We start from the raw sequence: 21,746 nt of genomic DNA on the forward strand, positions 1-21,746 counted from the left end.
ATATGCAAACAGATATAATAGTAATTTATTTTGAGTGACATTAAAAATCGTAAGTGTAGGTATATTATTTTTATATTATGAATTTGAGACTGACCAGTAGGGTACTTCACCTATTTATCAGATGGTAGAAACCAAAGAATATACTACTCAAGGGGTAGAAACTAATAATACACACAAACTATTTAACTGAAAGGGCGGGAAACGTTAAACTTGACGGCGCGTTTTTTCTTTTGATTAAATTTAATACTTATTATTAATTATTTAGTGATTATTTAGTGTGATATTGTATTTAGTTATTTAATATCTATTATTTAATTTGTTTATTGTAGTTTGTATATAATTAGCTGTTTTGTTGATAAGTTTTTCGTTTTTTCATTTATATGGATGATCCCCCCGGCTCGGGGGATTCGTCCCTCCGGCTTCTAACTATGTTACAATTTCATGAAAATCGGGTATGGAAACCGATACGTCTTGTTCAAGCCGGTCAATAAAACGCAGCCGGTTACAAAAATTTTGTAAAAATTGTAACAAACGGAGAAGAAAAAATTCTCAGATAAAATTACAGATTGCCACTGTACAGATGACACAAATGATGAATAACAAAATCCATCCATTGAAATACAAAATCCTCTCCCGGAAGTAATTTCCACTCCACAATGTGTAAATTTAGATCCCCCTCATCTATCGACATCAAGAAACAAATGAAATTAATAATATTTCTCAACCAGTAGGAAGGAAAATGTATGAACCCACAGATCATTCTCCATACTTAGTTCATATAGTAAGGCAAGAAAAGTCTCCAAATGACGGTACTACACTTCACTCTGTGACATTTGGTAAATTCCTCAAAAAAACAGTATTTTTAAAACATTATTAATGGAAGTGTAAAACGCATTGGACGAAATAAAATTGCATTATCTTTCTCAGTTTGCCATGATGCTAATACATTTATTAACCACTACAGTTTAAATGATCACATATTACAGGATTTTATAACAACATTTAATATTACACGTATGGGTCTGATACGAGATACATACGAAATTACAAAATTGTAGTTAATGGATGCCGCACCTGGAAACCTTCTGAGACAGTAGTAGCAGTTACTACCAAACAGAATATTCCTGTGTTATAATGCATTACCAGTAGAATTATACACCTATCCAACTATACAATGTTACAATTGCTATCGGTATAGTCACACAAAAATTCAATGCAGGTCAAAGCCACGTTGTTTTAAATGCGGTCAAAACTATACAGGCGAAACATGTGATGTTGAAGATGCTTTTTCTGTCTATGTTCAGGAAACCATTTTTCTACTAGCAAATTTTGTCCAGAATTCAACAGACAAAAGCAAATAAAGTTATATATGGCTGAAAATTGTATCTCATATGCTGAGGCCTCAAAATTGCACCCTGCTGTTACAAAGCCTTTTGTTGAAGTCCTTTCCACACCATCCAGCACTATAAAAAATATACCTGTAAATAATGATATTGCTTCTAAACAATCTTATAATAAAACCGTATTCTTAAAACCTATCTCCTCGTCCATCTTATGCTGGGTATGACAAAATTGCCCATGAGAATATTATAAAAGATTTTAATAATTAATAATTCCCCTTCTAATGACTGTGCACTTTTATGACTTATACTATATGTATATGACTTATATAATACTTATATATATAATAGAGTCACTCTTCTCATTAGAAATTCAATTTCCTTCGTCCATTGTTTGCCTATTAGCTAGTCCTAGTCCTATAATATATAAATCTCTTGCATCTTTTATTTTCCGTAATAACACAATCACTAATTCCGAGTATATATCAAAAGTCCAGTTTCCTGTTTTTAGTGGCATAATAGGCAACACTAGCCTCTTGCCAAAGAAAAAAAAAGCTATTTAATTAGAAATATATTTATTATAAATAACTTGTCTGGCTTGACGAATATAATTTACACATTCCACAGTCGGCATTAATACGAAACACCGGCGATTTTTATTATTAAAATAATATAATTAAAGCGACATAACAATTGTGGCCCCATTGCCAGCAAACTATCATGTTAAGTTGACCACCACGCGACCCCCTTCCAATCATCTTCGGTTAACTATTTTATAGTAGACTAAGGACAGCAGTATTTATTGATCGTTACTTATAACATAATTTACTTTAAATGTAGTTTATTAATATGTAAATGACTGCAATTGTTTTTCATCGATATCGATAATATTGGATAAAAGTTATGTAACATCATATAAAAGTTATTTTTTTAAGCTGTACCTTGCTATTATCTGTTACCCTTTTGGTATATTATATTTACTTCACTTTGTTTGACTGTCACTTATGTCCTCATGTTATTAAAATTTCTTATACGTCAGTCCTCCTGAGTAGTATATTCTTGTCAGTTCGTGCTACTTGCACTCTCAGTACTTTAATTTACTGTACTTGGGAATGTCAGCCTCTTTTAATAGTTTTTGATGTGTAGTGGACAGTACCGAAAACTTAGTCTGTTATTTTTTCCATGTTTTATATTGATACTTCATAACAATACATTATTGTGATTTCTGCCTTCCACTTAGTATTTTCTCAGTGTATATTATTATAATTAAAAACATTTACTCGATCTATTTCTGACTATATTGCATTATTGGAACAAAAATTATCAATTGAATTATTAGACTTTTTCGCTGATGTTCTATATGTAAAAATACAAAATATGACTCAAGAAAATAGAACACAATATAATTCTTTTCATACATTCATGTCATCATCATCCTTTTGGGATTCTATACAGATCATGATTACCAAACCTAACGTTATTAACAAGAGGTTGTGGGGTTGTAAATTAATATTTACATGCCATTGTAAGCCCATTGCTTCTGAATGGAAGTTACCACTAAAATGTTATGTATTTAATGGTAATGAAGCAGATGCTGATTACTATAAAATGGAAGTACTGAAAGAATTAGGTGTAGTTATGTGTGTTGATTATGAAAATACCTCTAATAAAAATTTATCAATGATACTTTTGGAACTACTGCCAAAAAATTACACCGGAAATCATGCATACCAAATTATTTGTTTAAATAAATATGAGAACTCTGTCACATTCTACAATGTAACACCAATAGAAAATAACCAAAATATATGTCCAGAGTTTACTTTTTCACTGCAATTAATAAATTCTGAAGTTGTATTAAATTGTATATGTGGTAAGTTTTACTACTGTATTTTATATAGAAACAAAATTTCACTGTATTTTCAGAGCTAAATATGACATAATACTGAAATAGATTTTGTACATAGTTGTCTGTGTGGATGGATTAAATAGATTGTGCTTTGGTTTAGAGGGTAAAATATGAGGGGTACCATAGGTGTCATGATCTGTAGCTGTGGAGCTGTATATAGGTCACTATTGGACCTTTCCATTAGATGAACCATCAGCTTGTTCACCATTTCATTTACTTAGAACATATGTGTTTTTGTATTTATGTATAATAATAATATGAATGGTAGATAGTGTACTGACACACTTTACAATCTATAATATAATCTAATATGAGATATTGTTTCAGATAATACATCAAAATCATATCAGTGGCTTCTAAACACTGTTTTACCGCAGTTTTTGAAATGGGGTCAAAAATCATCATACAAATCACAGAATTTTTGTAATGAAACTTTGGCATTAGTATCTAAAGATAAATATTATAAAAAATATAATGAACTGAAATTAAAATATGGCAAGGAAATGGTTAAGGTAAAGTTATCTATGACTTGACATGACATATTTATAATATTTCCATTGTTAATTTCTTTTTCAAATTTATATTTGTTTCAGATTTGGCCAGAGTGCACTGACCCATCCAAGTTTGTATATGAAGATGTTGCTATAGCCACTTACATATTGCTACTTTGGGAAGATGCAGAGCAATGCAATTCAGAAAAACCTACATTTATTGATTTGGGTTGTGGTAATGGCTTATTAGTTTACATTTTGACTAAAGAAGGATACCATGGAACTGGTATTGATATACGAAAAAGACAAATATGGGATATGTATACAGATATTCAATTAGAAGTAAGTTAAGTAAAATGTAAAATAAAGCTTCTAAGTAAATAAAACATGAAATCTAAAGTATTTCAATCTTTTTTAGGAAAGAACTATTGTACCTTCAGATTCCAACTTGTTTCCGAACACACACTGGATAATTGGAAATCATTCTGATGAACTGACTCCATGGATTCCGGTTATAGCAGCTAGAAGTTCATACAAGTGTAACTTTTTTCTACTGCCTTGTTGTGCATATAATTTTGATGGTAGCAAATATCAAAGGCAAAATTCATCGAAAAGTCAGTATACAGAGTATTTAGAGTATATTAGAGGCTTGAGTGAGGAATGCGGATTTAAAATTAATATGGACAGGCTTAAAATACCAAGTACAAAAAGAATCTGTTTAATAGGTACAGATAGAATATATAGTCCAGAAGACTATCATAAGCATTGTAAATTAATACAAAATTTAATTAATCAGAAAATCTCAGCACCTGTATCAGAAGAAAATGGAAATAAATGGTTGAAAGACTTCAAACCTAGAGAACAAATAGAAAGAGTAAGGAATTGTACGCAAATTGACAAATCTGTTATAGATTTTGTTGTAAATTGTATTACCACTTATCTTCTCAAGGAAGCAAATTTAAAAAATGGTTGGTATCCTGGCAAATTAGTTGATTTAAATGAATTAGTTGCAATTTTACCTCCAGACAAACTAAAACACATGAAATCAGAATGTGGTGGAATTCAGACATTATTAAAAAATAATCACCATATTTTTAAAGTACAAAATGGTAAGGTTCAATTTAGGTATCCAAAAACAATAGAGGAATTGAATTGTACTATGAAGGGTAAAAAACAGAAACCATCCAATGTTAGAATACAGAAGAGGCCATGTTGGTTTTATGATAATCATCCACAAGGCTGTCCTCTGCCAGATAGCAACTGCAGTTTTCTACATAGTGTTAAAAAGGAGGATATTCAAAATAAAAATAGTTAATGACATTTTTTTTATTGGCAACAATTATACATATACCAGACTCCTGAAAAAAAAACTATAAATGATCAGCAATGACCAATACCCCCTTAAAGTAATTAAATGAATATACCATATAACCAAACTAAATAATTAAAGATGTTACTAACTTAATTATTCGAAACTAGGTGTTACTAGCAAATTGTCTTTTTTTATAAATAAAATATAGCCAGACCTAAGATATGTCTATCTTTAGATCAAAGTCATTAATATTTAGTTCTGAAAAGGTAATTGACAGAGAGAAACGCTCATTTATAACATTAATATGGATTTTTACATCTTACATTGAGAACATTAGGAAATGGCATTGCATCAATATTTTTAGATATCTTTTTCTATTTAAATTAATTTTTACACTAGTTTTACATACTATAACAGTCAGATTACAATTCATATTTTTATTGGAATGAAAATAAATATGAAAAATATAATTTATAATATCATTTGCTATTTAATCAAATAAAACCTTAAGAGTAAAAATGACTTCATATAGCTTCAAAATTATATGCAAATATTATTAGTTGCTGAATAACTGTTGTAACTTAACACATTGCAAGTAATTACATTTCTTTCTTGAGATTATTTTTTAAATAAGAAAATTAGGTCATTTCATACTTATATCAAATTACACTTTTATATACTATACATACATGTATATTGGAAATACCTCTATAATTATTCTGTTCCAAAGAATTTATTGAGTTCAATTAGATTTCGTTCATCAACTAATTTTGCAACTTCATGCTCACCCATAAAGGAACAAACCATCCTTAGTGTTGTCCAGATTGTTGATGAACTGGTATCTATGTTTGTTGACTCTGAATGCATATTCTTTGATTTATATTGTTGATTTAATGCTACCAGGAAATGTTCTGCTGCCTGTCTATGAGCTCCTAAGTTCATACAAGTTATACCCACATTATATCGAGCTCTAATGAAACCTGGCTCTAAGTTCAATGCTTGCTGATAGGCATCAACTGCTTCTTCTGATTTTTCACTATTAGCTAATGTTGCTCCAAGTCTGTTCCACAATTTAGGGTCTTCATTAGCTATCATCAAAGCAGATTTAAAACAATCTACAGCTTTATCATGTTCATGGGTGATATTAAACACCACTCCTAATGCATTTTGAACATCAGGGTCAATTTGAGATGGATTTAATTGGGCTGCTTTTATATACAATGATTTCACATGGGTTTCTAAAGATTTTAAATCCAGTTTTTTTGGGTCAATATCATGAGGGAATAAATCATTATATTTTGGGCTAGCTTTTAACCAGTCCAACAATGACATAAATGCAAATTTAGGCATGTTTTCGTTTGTATAAGCTGCAGCCAAAGTAATGTAAGCTTCCAACTGCCTTGGATCTATTTCCAAGGATTTTTTCAATGCTGTAATTGCAGCAGGGTCTTGTTCATTTTCAGCTTGTGTACTCCCTAATAAAAACCAAGCTTCAGCAGAATCAGGAGTCTGTTGGGCTGCAGCTTCAAAACACAAGACCGCACCAGGAATATCACCCATTTTTAATTTTTCTTTACCAATATCAAGAGCACTTTTATTCTCTAGCATTATATTCCCTTCAGTAAAGCTATATTCTTGTGCAATGCCATTAGCTTCTTCTGTATTCCAGTAATCTCCAACATCACTTAATTTGGCCCATTCATCTTTATACTTTTCTTGCATTTCATCTAAAATTTCATCTTTACTCAATTTTCTTTGATCACTATCCACTGTTTCACCTAAATTCAATTCTCCTGCACTTAGTTTTTTCATAAATGACATAAACTGATTATAAGCTAATTCATCATCCTCTTTAACACCATCCACATATTCTTGAGCTTTCGCACGAACATCATTATCTGTAGCAGTGGCCACATCTTCTTCATTCATATATTCAATTTTAACATTACTAATAGGTTTAGACTGCATTAAGGGTTGCTGCATATGAAAAGGTCTAAACAGGGGTTGTTGTGGCATGAAAGATGTTGAAGGTCCTGGTAACCAAGACATATTTACTTGGGGACCAATAGCCTGCATTTGACTATTTGTTGGAATCGGTGCACTTTTGATAATACCCTTATCCACTTCATGGATATTATTAAGCAATGAATTCATGTTAAATGTTTGGGGAATATTAGGATTTTGTCCCATAAACTCATGGACAAACATATCAGCTTGCGTAAGCGGTTGGGCGATTGATGCATCTCTACTCACAATATTTGATAACTGAACAAGCGAATTGTTTCCACCACAGTCACCTCCAACTAGTTTATTTATGGACATTTTTATCAAAACTAAAAACAACAAATATTAAATGTTCTTGAAGCAGCAATGGAATAAAATTCAAGTAAAGACCTTAGATTTCAACAATAATGTATTTCACACTAATTAATTATTTATCTTTTCACTACGGTTCGATAATTTATGTACATTATCACTATTTAATAATCAGAAAGTTCAAAGATCGTTCAAAACAGTGGTAAATAGTTTAAGTACAGTTCAACTTTGATTTATTTTGATTAAATATTTGGGTGTCAGCTGTCAGAGTCGATTATAGGTATGTGAACAAATATCGATGTTAGACGGTAAACGATGATCGAATACATCAATAGATGTATTCTATGTTCTATAATAGTGTTGACATTAACATTTTCATGAAAATCTATTAAAGGAACAAAATCAAAGAGGGATCATCTACTTTCTTTGAACTATGGACTATTCATTCGTCAATTTCCGATCAGAAAACCAAGTCTCCTGGTTTTCCAAAAATCTATTTACAAGCTTTTTTTTTTTGTACTACTCTAATGCTGTTGGCCGTAGCTGGCCTTTACAGCTTCACCGGATGTTATGGGGCGAGTGCAGATGGCACTCCAAACCCGCGGAAGGACTTATGGAACGGCTGAAGGCCAACTCCTGCCCGACGGATACGACTTTAGTCTGAGGGCACCACTAGGGGTTCGAACCTCGGCTCAGACCGTCGTAATTTCGATCCCCGTTTGAATTGGACGGGGGATCGATCGGAGGGGTATTTACAAGCCTATTCCCAAATTATCATTGGCAAATTCACTCACGTGCCAAGACATTGTAAGGAAAAAATCCCATGGGTGTCATATCAGTGTCAGTTCAAACTACATAATATTAACATCAATGTCATTTCGGAACAAAAAACTATTCTAGTGCACAGATTAGATTTTAATGTAGTTTTTCTAGTTTGATTTTAAGGTTATGTAATTTAAATTATTATTATTTATGGCCCAGCAAGTCAAATATTTACCTTTATAATACGTATTAAACCAATTACTATGTCAGAAACGGATAATAATAATGTTTCTGAAGAAGTTACATCGGCTAATGAAAGTTCAATTAAGACTGCTAGTACAGAAATTAACTTGGAAGACAAATGGCTGGTTTGTATATTTATTAATGGTATAACAAAATAAATATTTTTGGGGGCGTCCTTTAATGCAGTTTACTTACCTAAATTCATGACCGCCTATACTTTAATCGAATAGACTTAGTCGTAGGGACGACAAAAGATGTGACGGTATGTCTAGTTTTTTACTCATATCTCTTATTAATTGTGTACTCAAATAGATAGTTACATTGCCGTAAGTTAAAATTATCTATTTGCTCCATAGCACTACTATAGATGAATACTTAAGCCTGCATTAATTATGATTTTCATTAGGATTTAGGAATTAGTCAATGTCAACTACATATACTTATTATTTCCAGATAAGAGAATGTGATCTGTATAAAGACGAATATAAAGAATGCACAAGTTTCAGAGGTCGATTCCAGCAATATTTTGTATATGGTGAACCTATAGATTGTAACCAATGGAAGAAAGACTATGACAACTGTTGTAAGTGGGAAGATAGTAAAGATATAAAGGCTGCTGTGAGTATATTATTTTTTTGTGCCAATAACATACAATGTAACCATTATAGTGCAGGTTTACCCTTTTGCTTGCCTGTTGAGCATGGTGCTTTATTTCAGAAATAGTTAAATGTATTTATTTCAAATTTAAAACTATCAAGGTTTAAGTTCAATCATAGTAGAAATTAAACATTTATAAACACAAAATCATAAACCTCACAAATCAAATATGAAATAGGAAACATTTTAAATAGTGATATTAAATTGCCCAGATCATATAAAAAAGGTTCATTTGTACATTTTTAAATTTGTTTATATATCCTTCTTTAACATATAAATTTTTAATTTATGTTGGAAAATATAAAAAACACTTACTAAGTATCTCCTCAAACATACTGATAATAACATGTAAAATAATTTAGTTAATAAGCAATGAAATCTTAGTAATGTTTTTGAGAAATCATTTTAAATTTATTAATCGGTTCCATTTTTATAACCATATTTGGTCTGAATTTATAGAAATCTTAATTAATTGCATGTGAAGCATTTCTTTATATATTATTAAAAAAACACAACAATAGCTAAAGATTTAAAAAATCATTACAAGCTCACGTAACCAACTACCATATTCTTTAAAACTTTACCTAAGATATTCAATGTGTTAATTTGTCTGAGGATTTCAACTGATACAATCATTCATAGTTATGCTCAAGTTAGAGACTTACTTCATTAATTATTTCCTCCCGGTTAAAAACTTCTAATATGGTTAAGGAAGCAGTGTACTAAGCTTCATAAAGTTTATATTGAATATAAATATAATTATTATATATAATACAATTTTACCCTTAAAATTATTCACTATACTACAGCCAGCTACCTATTTTTTATCATTAATGATAAGGTTTAAGTAATCATCGCAGCCCGGAAGACGTCCACTGCTGGACATAGGCCTCCCCCAAAGATTTAAGTAACTATGATTAAAATTTAACAGTAATTTGAACTAGGAGGAAATTACTTAATTTTTTTACATGTTTATTACTACTGCTCAACCTAGCTTCGGAACCGCAGCTGACTGAAAGTCAGCTAAGCTAACTAAGCTTCATAACACAACTATTTTAACCATCTTAGGGTTTTATATTTGGAGGAAATTCCCTGGCTTGTGTACTATAAAATGTTACTATAGCTGAGGTTTTGACTTATTGTTACAGGAAGCCCTGATCAATAGTGAAAAGGCGCGTCGGTTAGAACGATTAAAAGCACATTATAGAAACAATACATGGAAAAAACGTGAATCGCCACCAACAGATTGGAATAAACCGCTGCCTGAGTGGATGGTGAAGAGAGATGAAAACACATACCTAGCCCAAAAATCAAAAGAAATCAGAGAAGGAAAAATTGAAGAAGATAGTAGCTTCTGTTCAATTATATAACATAAGTAACATTAGTCTAATTAGCAAAATTAATATAGGTACTTAACAAATTCTAATTTATTTGATTATTATTCCTTTCCAAAGCACTTATATCATTGTACACATTATATAAATGGGATATTTACCATAATAATATTATTTATGAGCACCTGATATTTTGACCCTGTTATTTGACACATGACCAGGACATTTGTAATATAATATACAATTGTAAACAATGGTAAAAAAAGAAACAATGCCTTTATATAAATTACAAATACTATCATAGAAAGTGAGTAAAATAATCGTATCATAGAATTATCTTATATTATTACATAGCATTAAAGTCACTGTCGCTATCTGTCCATCCCTATGTATGCTTAAATCTTTAAAACTACTAGATATAATAAGAATAAAATTATTTAAAAGAGCAACACACAAGTTTCTTGCTCGTTCTCCTTGTGATGAGACAGCTTTCCGAATGAGCGGTAGATTAAAAAAAAATGTGATGACTATTCAAAAGTGCGTCAATCTAAGTTTATGAGTGATTTATATAATACATGTATACCCGTGCGAAGCCGGGATGAGTTGCTAGTATATAATGAAATCGTAAATGAATAGCGTAATAAATATTTATTGTGTAGACACAACTCGACCCGTCGTTGGACCCAAGGCCCTGAGTTTGAGTCTGGTTGATACCAAAATAATTGAATATCAATTTATATCCCAGACTGACCTGTGACGATGGAACCACAAATATATAACCAAATTAATTACTGAGATGACATAGGTCTTTTGTAACTTTTGGTTGAATTATACTCTGTTTGAGACAATCTGAACATTTTAAATGTTGCGTCCACCACTACGTTGATAGTTCCCAATGCTTGTGACCACAGAACAAAGTAATTTTTTTTTGTTCTGTGCCTGTGATCAGGAATGAAAGCTGTGACTTTGTACTTAACTTTGACTTTTTACGATATTTTGAAATTAACCGACAAACGTAAATAATGCATTAACAAATTATAGGTATATATTAAACTCGTCCTAAATATGATATGAAAATGTGTGTAGTATTTTCCGAAATTAGCACATAATATATGGTGCAGAAATGCGCCACAGTACCTATACTACGATTTATACTAGATATTTCCGAGATTACTTCGGATTTTTATAATAAAAGAGATATAAGTAACAGATGTCTGTTCATGTAATATAATCAATAGTCGCGTCAGATTTTAGTAAGATCCGTTCAGGCGTTAGTGACATGGTAACAAATAAACAGACAAATTTTAATATTTATAATATTAGTTGTTTACTTAATGATTACAAATACTTATTTATTGCATATTGACTACAAAACAACGATTATTGTAGACGAGTAAAAATAAATGATAATAATGACCCAACAACTGACTCCTTCGTTATCTACCAGATAAGCCAGTCTTTGCTTTTATTTAACTTTAATTGTTAACAAATAAGATAACACTCACATTTACTTCATAACTGTATACATAGTTTGTTGGTTATTCGTATAAAAGCTAAAGAGATAGCAGGTCTGATGAGCCGCATAGTGTTTGAGAGATTATTTTTACGGTTAAACGTACCCATGGCTCGAAACTCTTCTACTGCCTTCCTCATCGAGGATCCTAAGTACACGTTCTTAAGGGAGTTGGGATTGGATAAAAAGAATGTTGGTGTATTCAACGGTAATTGGAAAGCTAACGGACAAGTAAGTATATATACTGGCTGTAATATTGATATATTATAGTGACGGCCTCAGTAGTCTTGCGGTTTAGCACACCGCTTTACCTCCGACGGCAGCGGTTCGATTCATCGCAACATTTGTATTCATAAGTATGATTGTTTGTATCGGTCTAGGTGTTTTCTATGTATATTACGTATGTATTTATAAAAAAAATATAAGTATTTATATCAGTTGTCTAGTACCCATAACAACAAGCTCTGCTTACCGTCGGACTAGGGTTACTTATTATTATTATTATAGTACCTAGTTTAGCATTTTAATCCTATTCTCATGAACAGTCGTACCATGTTCCATAGGTCCTTCTCTACAATAGAAACTATTTTTGCAACTATTTCTTTAATAGGTGTGTATTTTTTAGATAATCCAGTCATTTAGTCCAGCTCACGGCAAAGTTATAGCCGAAGTTCAAGCGGCAAATGCTAACGACTACGAGGAATGTGCTGTCGCGGCCCAGGCAGCCTGGCACTCGTGGGCAGAGTTGCCACCGCCAGCGAGAGGTGAAATTGTCAGGCAAATAGGAGACGCTCTTAGGGAGAAATTGCAGCAGTTGGGACAGCTCGTCTCATTAGAAATGGGTATGAGACAATGTTAAATATATTATTATATTAGATACATGTTACATAGGAAGTTATATTTTTTTACAGAAATTCTAGTAGGTAAATAAAGGTAAGTTAAAATATAGTTTCTTTTAAAAAATGAGACATATGACTCCCATCATCGGTTTTCTTAATTAGAATATTAAATACCGAAAAAATTGCTCTAACTGTTCCTTATATTTCATCTTTTTAACATAATTGTCAAGTCTTATTTATATATAATTTGAATGAGAAAAATATTATTAGAGGATTATAATGCTTATACGATTTCTTATTTCACATCCATCAGGTAAAATTCTACCGGAGGCCATAGGCGAAGTGGTGGAATATATTCATGTTTGTGATCTGGCTCTTGGTCTATCTCGAACGTTGCCCGGCACTATATTCCCATCAGAGCGACCTGGTCATGTGCTTCTAGAGAAGTGGAACCCGCTCGGTTTGATCGGCATTATATCAGCTTTCAATTTCCCGGTCGCTGTGTATGGTTGGAATAGCGCTATTGCAATGGTATGTATCTATATCATATCCACAAACTATATCTATAGAGATCCTCCGAATATGGCAGCAAAATTTTTTGTTATATCCAATTAACCAACCCAATCTACCTATTTTTCCTGTTCTGTGTAAGTTTTTGCATTCATTGTGCTTGTGATGAGTCTACGTTCCGAATGAGTGGTAGAAACTAAATGTGACCATTGAAAAGTGATTAAGTATATTAAGTTAATTTAAATAAAGATTATTTATGTTTTTACTATAAAGTATACGTTCAATACATAGGCGATTAAACTATGTTATCAATCAATTCTAAGCGATTGGAAATTTTATCTGAATATATATATTAAAAAATTCCAACCTAGAGGTTATAAAGGTATAACGTACCTAGACCATCTTATACACATTCCTACAGATATTTAGATGTTTTTGTTATCACGAGTAGGGTGACTATGCCTTAATGATACAACAAAATTCTTTATTTTATTAATAGAGAAAAAAAACTTTAAAGAGTAATTTCTATTTTGTACTAACGATATGCGGATGCTATCCTTATTTGAATTTGAACAGTTCAGGTTTAAATTCAAATAATTGGGACTTGGTCTTGCAAAATTGTAGACTCTAATCTGTTTTACACGAGTTTTTGTTAATAACGCTGTTAGCGTTTATAATTATTTTATTTAAATAAGAAGTGTCGAATATTAATATTTATGTATGAATAAAAATTTATGATGATGAAATATGACAACCGCCCGAGATACCTACGGAATATTACTAGCGCCATTGAATTATAGGATGTGGACGAAATCGTGTTACTTAGTTAGCCCTTTTGACGAAACCTGGAGTTGACCACGTGGATAACAACCTGACAAGATACATTGCTAGTAATGGTGTCAATTGTGCCTATTATTAACAATCCTTTCCTCCTCTTTTTGTCATTTTTTTCTTATGAATGATAATGGAATGTTATACTCGCCTACGCTATCGGTTTACGCTAGCGGGGCACCAGTTAAGGATGACAAGATGAACATAAGGTCAAGTCAGTTAGTCCGTCGAGGGAGAACCACGCGGAGGGTTATTAGTCGACATTACTAACAATCCCCTTCCCACCTCTTTTTGTTATTTGTAGGTATGTGGGGACGTCAGTATATGGAAGCCTTCGGATACAACACCACTAACGGCTATAGCGGTCACGAAGATAGTGGAAAGTGTGTTGCGGAAGAATAACATACCTGGTGCGATCGCTTCATTGTGCGTCGGTGGTAAAGATATCGGGCAGCAACTTGTTAAAGACGACAGAGTGAAGCTGGTGTCCTTCACCGGCAGCACTGCCGTGGGGCAGCAGGTATACATACTAGTTGTCGAAATTCATTCAACATTTACTAAGACAAGACAAATAATGTAAAAGACAAACAATATTAATTTATTCTCAATTTAACAAGACTTTATCAATAAATACAAGAATATCTATGCGTGTGTCTATCAAATACATAGTAGTGTGTATATCTAATATTTTTATTATTCATTTGATGTATCTAAGTATTTTTTACGCATAATTAAAAAAAAATCTGCAATAATCGAGGGTTCCAACCAAATAATATATTTTTGAACGACTAGGCCATTCTGTATACTGTACGACTGTACCTACCTTTTCTTTCTAGGTCGGTGTTGAAGTACAGAAACGCTTCGGTCGCCACCTATTGGAACTTGGTGGCAATAATGCCATAATTGTGAATTCTGATGCAAATTTGGACTTACTGCTAAATGCTGCTCTCTTTGCTTGTGCTGGGACAGCCGGTCAGCGCTGTACGACCACCAGACGTCTGCTTATACATAAGCAAGTTAGTAGCCTCTGCATTATAACACATTGTGGCAGGGTGGGGCGCTTGCTTCACCTGTAAGGTACCTAAGCAAACCTAAAAAAATAAATTATCTAAGTATCAAGTACGATACTTAATATCTGTTAGAAAATTCCTATTCAAGAGTCTTCCTTCCTTACAAAATTATACCAAGATCCAAGTCAGATGTCTTATATCATATAGCTGCAGCCTACTTTTGAATTTTTTTAAGTAGTTATGTGCTTAATTAGGATTTAAGAAAAGATACGTGTTCGCATAATCCGCTTATATTAGCATTCCGAAGAGAAATGTGTAGTTTTATTTTTTTTATTCTTATTTAATGTTTGTAGGTGTTCAGTCAAGTAGTATCTAGACTTAAAACCGCATACGCAGGTGTGGTAAGCAAAATCGGGGATCCATTGCTCTCGGAGACTCTGATTGGACCTCTGCACACGCCAACTGCGTTGGAAGCATACAAAAAAACTGTGGCAGAAGCAATCAAACAAGGAGGAAAAATAGAGTTTGGAGGAAAGGTAATGTAAAAATTATAAATTAAGGATTTTTTAATAGATTTGACATAGGATGACCCCCGGAATTTATCTCTAGATATGTTTCCATATTGAGTTTATAATTTTAGATCATAGAGCGCGAAGGCTACTTTGTAGAGCCGACTATCGTCACAGGCCTACCTCACGATTCACCGTTAGTGAAGAACGAATGCTTCGCGCCCATTGTCTACTGCATCGAAATACCAGATTTAGAAACTGGAATAAAGTATAATAACGAAGTTGAACAGGGACTATCATCAAGTTTGTTCACAGAAAATTTGGGTGATGTTTTCAAGGTAAATACAAAATTACTATAAATAATAATGGATCATTTATTGATAAAGGCGACACTCATGTTAACGGCCCGCCTGATACTACATTTATATTGCCTATATCATGTTCAATAGTTTTCTGTTCACATTTGGAATATAGTTTCGTTTTGAGTAAATATAGGTATTGAATATTATATCACTATGATGGCGTTACAGCTAACTAGCATATATACATTATTCGTTTTCTCCTATAAGTTTTATTTAATGCAGAATATACAACTGGATTGCAATCAATTTAATATATTATGAAACCGGCCTTTAATACTTAATATAGAAATTTGTACAAAAACAACACGGGGGGTAATACTTATCTTATTCAATCTTATCTTTATCAAATGTGCAAAAATAATCTTTTAAATCAGTGCAGATAACATTTAACATAAAGGTAAACCGACAAGTCGCGCTAGTCTTCACATACTATTAGTTCACTTTGGTTTACGCACATTTGTGTACACGTTTAGTACTATATATTATATATATAAACCTTCCTCTGGAATCACTCCATCTAGTAAAAAACCGCTACAAAATCAGTTGCGTAGTTTTAAAGATTTAAGCATACATAGGGACAGACAGCGACAGCGATTTTACTTTATACTATGTACATGTCGTGTTACATAAAACGTGAAGCTATGTCTGTTGGTAAAGTTACATTACAAGAGTATTCCTAATGTCTATACATTTTTATTCGCAGTGGATTGGCCCTCATGGGTCCGACTGCGGAATCGTGAATGTGAATATTCCAACGAATGGGGCGGAGGTGGGTGGTGCGTTCGGTGGTGAGAAAGCAACCGGTGGAGGTCGTGAGTGTGGCTCCGACTCCTGGAAGAACTACATGCGCCGTTCCACCGTCACTATTAACTACTCCGGAGCTATTAAACTTGCGCAAAACATCAAATTTGGCGATGATTAGATTTAAAATTATAGGAGAACACTCAAGATACTACTTTATAAGTAGTCATCGTAAACTTCTTATAGATTTTGGTTTGAGGATATCATTTAGTAATTAAGCAAAGGTCAAGACTGATTGTGATTTATAATAAAATTACCAATATGTAAAATAAAACTATTTCAATTATTAAATGTAGTATTAATCATCATCACATCACATCATATTTGCTGTAAATAGGCAGTAATATTTTTTTTCTTGATGTCAAGTAATATTTTAAATTTTCTGTTCATTGATATATAATTTTAAAAAGTTGGTATGAATAACAAATATTACTACTATAATATAGTGCATTTGTCAAGAGTTAGGATGATGTATTCTCCACAAATCGACAGCAATATCTTTAGAGTGTTGTCGGTGAAACTTATAAGTAGCAGGCAGGTCATAACGCAGTTCAGCAATTACATTTCCTTCCACTCCCCACTCTTTAATTTTTTTCTTAATGTGTGATCTGAAAGATAAATAAATTATGGCTGATTTAATAACCGGAATAAATTTGTATAATAATAATAATAAACATGTTTATTATAGCATCAGTGGCACATTTGTTAGTAACAATTTTTCTTATATAATAATATTATTGTATAGACAATAGTTACAAGTTGTTAGATTTTTGCCTAAAAGTGCACCAACAAAGTGTTGTATGAGTATATTGGGGTATCAAATTTGTTCATCACACATTGATGAACAAATTTGATCTCTGGCATCAATCTAAATTAATCAGACTATATTTTGATTGAAACCAGTGAAAAACACATGTGCAATACATAATCAATTTGAAGTTCTATTGTGACATCCATAATAGTATAGCAAGTAGTGTTTGTTAGTAAATGTTCTCTTCTGGCTAAGAGGAAATCTATAATATGCAATATATATATACATATTAGATATAGTTTGGAAGCCTAGTGTAGACTGTTCTGGTTCCAACTACAATATCTTAAAATTCTCTAAATTAATGATCTTTCTAAGATTGAGAAATATTATTACTTTGAGGATGTCTTGAATAACAAATTCGAAAAACCTTTACATTCAAAAGCTAGTAGCTACACTTTTATTTTATAAAGAAAAATAAAATAAACCTTGTTGAAGATTTATGTAATGAGTAAACACTGTCACTGCAAAGTTGTAGTCCTTTATGGAGAAATTTCATATCAATTCCAGCATTCCTTTTTGTACCAAAGGGTGGATTCATTAGTACTGTGTCAAAGTAGTTATCTAGTCTGAAATATAAATAATTGATTGATTAGTAGAAGTAATTAAATGAATGGTGAGAATACTATTAATTTATTCCCTAAAAAATTAAGTGTACCTGCAAAATTTGGACTCTAAAAAATCACATTGTACTGCATCAACATTAGTTATTTCCATTACATCAGCATTGTAGTGAAACACTTCTAGTGCATCAGAGTCAATATCAATGGCAGTAACAGTTGCAGCTTCCATCAATGCAGCTCCAACTGCTAATGATCCAGGCCCACAACCAGCATCTAGGACTAATTTGTCTGTAATACTTTCAAACTGTGTCTAAAAACAATTAAAAATATGAATTGAAAGGAATTCAAACCAAAAACTACTACTATTTTATTAAAGATTATAACCTTTTCTTTTTTTTAATTTCTTGATACTTACATGTTTGTCTTATGACAGACAAATTCTATGAAAACTATATATAGATCCATAATAATAATATAAAATATCTTAACAACTGTTGTCTCGTCTATATGTTGTCCTAAGCATAGTCAACGGTTAATATGATGTTATCTTAGCCATATTTCACTGGCTGTATCAATGTATTCAATCAATGTCAAAAGGATAGCTTCTCTCATCTCCTTTATTTTATTATATTAGTTTCTTATTACAGGAGAGTCAGTCTAAGATATAAATTGCTAAAAAGTATTATTTTTTTGGGTTTGCTAGATTTGTATTTACACACATTTTGCATTAATTGGGGTAGTGACCACTAGGTCACACCATTCTCGGCAAGTAAATTACAAGTATATAAATAAAAATAATAATAACTGAGCTCAAGATAAGACAGAGATGAGTCAGTTCATGATCACTTCATACCTTTATTTACCATAAAATTATGTCTGTTAAAATCCATTTACTATATTTATAACAGAGATAATAATATCATTATTACCTGTATAGTATATATAGCTATTGCAGCAATATGGGGTGGAGTCTCATACTGCTCTAATTCAACTTTTGGTTCAACAAACCCTTTCAGATCTTGCAAGTGGCTCTGCAGAGTCTTTAGTTTCATTGGAGCCGACATCTTACTACTCTCTTATAATTTATTTGTTATCAAACCTGGGTAGAACAGGTAAAATTTGGTTTCCAAAAGATGAGTCTTGTGAGACAAAATAACCACAAGATGTAGCATTCGCGTGCTGCAATGCCGCTCTGTGGCTTGTATTCACTATATTAGCTTCAGGCAACTGTGGAAAACCCTAAAACAAATAAGTCATAAATTCTAAATTATCCGCTGTTTTTTTTTTGTATTATCATTCCACCTAGTACTGTGCCTCCTTTTCTCTATCTATAAAATTGTCGAACATAATAGAGAAATTATAGATTGTAAATATTGGAAAGCAATTATGACAAATATCAAAATAAAGTTATAAGGTACTATTTTAATAGAATTTAAATTTGTAAATGTAACCTAAGGTCTCAGGACAAACGCGAAAAAATTAGAACTATTTTCACTCACGGCTGTAGCAGATACTGGTGGAATAGAGCACATGGGTAGCTGGCTCACAGGGTTCGGTTGAGTGAGTGTTAAGGACGTAGCGGTCAGAGGGGCTACAGCTCCTTGCTTCAATAACATTTGCTTTTTCAGTTGCAATTCCTCCAAAATTTTTCTATTTGTCAATTCTAAGATGAAAATAAAATATTACACTCATGAATTATGTTTTGTATTTATGTACTTTTCTAAAATATCCTGATAGTCCACGAACCTCGTTGAGCATTAGGCTGTGGAAACGCCATCTAATTAGTAATTTTAAATAAAAGTATTTTGATACAAGGAATATAAAAATTAAATAAAATATTTTATGTGAATAAATCCTTGATTTATAAAGGCCTTGGTTTTTAAAAGTATTTTTTATTCAGTTAAAATAGAAACAATGAACATTAAAATCAAAGTTCATAATGCACAGACTAACGCGAGTCACATTCACAGTTACAGCAAATAAACTAATCAATGTCATAAACTACCAAAGACAATGGCTGTATGGGTTGAGTCCTTTTGCCCCTGTCTGAGATGGGAAAAACCGAACCAAAAATATATTCGTCAGTCGTCAGTATAAAGCAAGGAATATAATACTCTAAAGAGGTCAGTATGGATCAAGTATGGATGGATAATAATTGTTACTCTTTCACGCAAAAACTACTGAACAGATTTTGATGAAACTTTATAGCAATGTGCTTATACTTTAGAATAATATATGGGCCGTAAATATCACGCGTATCATTAAAACAATCTGAAAGGTTTTGATGTCAGCTAAGTAAATTAAATTAAACACAATCATGGGGTCTTAATCGGGGTCGTAAACCACTCACGCTGTCTAAAATAATAAAAACAAATATATAAAAGCATTTATTTTAAAACAATGTAGGTAATAATATACTTTCTGATTCTTGGCAAAACAGTCTCACATAAGCAAGTCAACATTTGGCCTCTCTTAAGAATAAACATAAGACTAACATGCGCTGCCATTATTCACAAATTATCAAACTGAAATATCAGATAAATAATCATAAAAAGGACACAAGATAACATTATTTAATGTGTCTACATTGCAGATAGCATTGCATCTTTGTTGAGCAATTTTAGATTAATTTGTTTATAAGTAAATTATTCTAAATAAAAGGGAATAATTAATAACATTACTACAATTGACTCACAATATATCAGTGATATATAAAAGACCATCTAGTGTATGTACCTAATTAACAGTTTTCACAGACGCAGACATTACAGTCCACAATGGGTTTGTGGTATGATATTGATAAAATTTGAATAAATGCACAACAAAAATAGATAAATTTCAGTTGCCCTTGTCTTTTATCGTTTTATAAAAATATTTATATAACATTTTAGAAATAATTATAACAGATTTTATATAAACAATTTGGAATAGTATTGCACAAGCTCAAAGCTAAATTAGTATGTGCACTTTCATAATAATAAATATTATTTAATAATAACAAATCAACACAACTGCCTTAGTGCTAGATTTTTATGACTCATTTCCTAACTTATTTTTACTTATTGAATGTTAGCAAATGTAAGTATTTCAGATAAACTAATTTTAGTGCGAGGTTTTATTAGTAAATTTAGATAAATAATTCGGGATAAATAATATACAAGAAATATAAATTAATGCCAAGTCACTACCCATAAAAACGTATTATAGTAATACATATATGTATAAAACTCATAGGATAGTCAATTTATGTTTTATTAACTTGGCATCACCTGGTTTTATAAAGCAAAATTATGTATTGCTTGTATAAATACAAATATGGAAGTGAAAATAGTATGTACATGAGATCAAATTTTGCATTCTGCTTACATTTGCTTGACCTCAAGCAGTAATGCTAAACTAAACACAATGTGGTTGATTTAAAATATTTTACAATGGAATAATGTAAATGTACCGGAATTACTTAATTTAGATTATTAATAACCTATTATTTTATGTTTACACAGGTATATAATTATTTACTTAATTAAAACAACCACATCATGTGACACCTTCACCAAGTGTTGATTTGTCCGATATTATTTTCACAGCACAGGAACAAACACATTCTGGACTAAATAAAATCTGAAAAATGATAAC

At 31.7% G+C, this 21,746-nt stretch overlaps 6 protein-coding genes across 6 annotated transcripts; 3 read left to right on the forward strand and 3 right to left on the reverse strand.

Moving 5' to 3' along the window:
* The first annotated feature begins 2,475 nt into the window (after window positions 1–2,475).
* On the forward strand, window positions 2,476–5,068 carry LOC131850803 (probable tRNA (uracil-O(2)-)-methyltransferase). Its single transcript, XM_059201166.1, has 4 exons — window positions 2,476–3,213; window positions 3,577–3,761; window positions 3,843–4,082; window positions 4,159–5,068. The coding sequence occupies exons 1-4, from the start codon at window positions 2,718–2,720 to the stop codon at window positions 5,053–5,055; spliced, it is 1,818 nt and encodes a 605-aa protein (XP_059057149.1). The 5' UTR covers window positions 2,476–2,717; the 3' UTR covers window positions 5,056–5,068.
* Window positions 5,069–5,760: 692 nt separating this feature from the next.
* LOC131850804 (peroxisomal targeting signal 1 receptor) lies at window positions 5,761–7,645 on the reverse strand. Its single transcript, XM_059201167.1, has one exon. It carries the CDS (start codon window positions 7,372–7,374, stop codon window positions 5,767–5,769), a length of 1,608 nt encoding a protein of 535 aa, XP_059057150.1. The 5' UTR covers window positions 7,375–7,645; the 3' UTR covers window positions 5,761–5,766.
* Window positions 7,646–7,976: 331 nt separating this feature from the next.
* On the forward strand, window positions 7,977–10,436 carry LOC131850805 (UPF0545 protein C22orf39 homolog). Its single transcript, XM_059201168.1, has 3 exons — window positions 7,977–8,498; window positions 8,827–8,991; window positions 10,179–10,436. The coding sequence occupies exons 1-3, from the start codon at window positions 8,394–8,396 to the stop codon at window positions 10,398–10,400; spliced, it is 492 nt and encodes a 163-aa protein (XP_059057151.1). The 5' UTR covers window positions 7,977–8,393; the 3' UTR covers window positions 10,401–10,436.
* Window positions 10,437–11,868: 1,432 nt separating this feature from the next.
* Window positions 11,869–17,003, forward strand: LOC131850703 (putative aldehyde dehydrogenase family 7 member A1 homolog). Its single transcript, XM_059201023.1, has 8 exons — window positions 11,869–12,108; window positions 12,503–12,719; window positions 13,030–13,247; window positions 14,362–14,577; window positions 14,894–15,073; window positions 15,421–15,603; window positions 15,708–15,914; window positions 16,642–17,003. The coding sequence occupies exons 1-8, from the start codon at window positions 11,938–11,940 to the stop codon at window positions 16,858–16,860; spliced, it is 1,611 nt and encodes a 536-aa protein (XP_059057006.1). The 5' UTR covers window positions 11,869–11,937; the 3' UTR covers window positions 16,861–17,003.
* A 180-nt stretch (window positions 17,004–17,183) lies between these two features.
* LOC131850776 (rRNA N6-adenosine-methyltransferase METTL5) lies at window positions 17,184–19,174 on the reverse strand. The gene is made up of 4 exons (XM_059201136.1): window positions 19,040–19,174; window positions 18,206–18,420; window positions 17,976–18,116; window positions 17,184–17,347 (listed from the first exon to the last, which is right to left on the reverse strand). Exons 1-4 carry the CDS (start codon window positions 19,172–19,174, stop codon window positions 17,194–17,196), a joined length of 645 nt encoding a protein of 214 aa, XP_059057119.1. The 3' UTR covers window positions 17,184–17,193.
* An 11-nt stretch (window positions 19,175–19,185) lies between these two features.
* LOC131850775 (SOSS complex subunit C homolog) lies at window positions 19,186–19,958 on the reverse strand. The gene is made up of 3 exons (XM_059201135.1): window positions 19,857–19,958; window positions 19,610–19,773; window positions 19,186–19,349 (listed from the first exon to the last, which is right to left on the reverse strand). The coding sequence occupies exons 1-3, from the start codon at window positions 19,885–19,887 to the stop codon at window positions 19,194–19,196; spliced, it is 351 nt and encodes a 116-aa protein (XP_059057118.1). The 5' UTR covers window positions 19,888–19,958; the 3' UTR covers window positions 19,186–19,193.
* Window positions 19,959–21,746: the final 1,788 nt, after the last annotated feature.

This window comes from Achroia grisella, unplaced genomic scaffold, assembly GCF_030625045.1.
Source record: "Achroia grisella isolate CSIRO2021 unplaced genomic scaffold, CSIRO_AGI_Agris_v1 utg779, whole genome shotgun sequence".
Lineage (NCBI taxonomy): Eukaryota > Metazoa > Arthropoda > Insecta > Lepidoptera > Pyralidae > Achroia > Achroia grisella.

What these genes read in the sequence shown, in the direction of transcription:
- LOC131850803 (XM_059201166.1), top strand. Translation starts at nt 2,718, where the DNA reads ATGACTCAAGAAAATAGAACACAATATAATTCTTTTCATACATTCATG. An exon ending in TGTATTAAATTGTATATGTG is followed by an intron (nt 3,214 to 3,576) that starts GTAAGTTTTACT and finishes ATATTGTTTCAG; the next exon opens with ATAATACATCAAAATCATAT. An exon ending in ATACAGATATTCAATTAGAA is followed by an intron (nt 4,083 to 4,158) that starts GTAAGTTAAGTA and finishes AATCTTTTTTAG; the next exon opens with GAAAGAACTATTGTACCTTC.
- LOC131850804 (XM_059201167.1), bottom strand. Translation starts at nt 7,374, where the DNA reads ATGTCCATAAATAAACTAGTTGGAGGTGACTGTGGTGGAAACAATTCG.
- LOC131850805 (XM_059201168.1), top strand. Translation starts at nt 8,394, where the DNA reads ATGTCAGAAACGGATAATAATAATGTTTCTGAAGAAGTTACATCGGCT. An exon ending in ACTTGGAAGACAAATGGCTG is followed by an intron (nt 8,499 to 8,826) that starts GTTTGTATATTT and finishes TATTATTTCCAG; the next exon opens with ATAAGAGAATGTGATCTGTA. An exon ending in GTAAAGATATAAAGGCTGCT is followed by an intron (nt 8,992 to 10,178) that starts GTGAGTATATTA and finishes TTATTGTTACAG; the next exon opens with GAAGCCCTGATCAATAGTGA.
- LOC131850703 (XM_059201023.1), top strand. Translation starts at nt 11,938, where the DNA reads ATGAGCCGCATAGTGTTTGAGAGATTATTTTTACGGTTAAACGTACCC. An exon ending in GGAATAGCGCTATTGCAATG is followed by an intron (nt 13,248 to 14,361) that starts GTATGTATCTAT and finishes TGTTATTTGTAG; the next exon opens with GTATGTGGGGACGTCAGTAT. An exon ending in GTCTGCTTATACATAAGCAA is followed by an intron (nt 15,074 to 15,420) that starts GTTAGTAGCCTC and finishes TAATGTTTGTAG; the next exon opens with GTGTTCAGTCAAGTAGTATC.
- LOC131850776 (XM_059201136.1), bottom strand. Translation starts at nt 19,174, where the DNA reads ATGTCGGCTCCAATGAAACTAAAGACTCTGCAGAGCCACTTGCAAGAT. An exon ending in TAGCTATATATACTATACAG is followed by an intron (nt 18,421 to 19,039) that starts GTAATAATGATA and finishes AATTGTTTTTAG; the next exon opens with ACACAGTTTGAAAGTATTAC. An exon ending in TTACATAAATCTTCAACAAG is followed by an intron (nt 17,348 to 17,975) that starts GTTTATTTTATT and finishes TTTATCTTTCAG; the next exon opens with ATCACACATTAAGAAAAAAA.
- LOC131850775 (XM_059201135.1), bottom strand. Translation starts at nt 19,887, where the DNA reads ATGGCGTTTCCACAGCCTAATGCTCAACGAG. An exon ending in ACAGCCTAATGCTCAACGAG is followed by an intron (nt 19,774 to 19,856) that starts GTTCGTGGACTA and finishes TTTTCATCTTAG; the next exon opens with AATTGACAAATAGAAAAATT. An exon ending in CACCAGTATCTGCTACAGCC is followed by an intron (nt 19,350 to 19,609) that starts GTGAGTGAAAAT and finishes TATTTGTTTTAG; the next exon opens with GGTTTTCCACAGTTGCCTGA.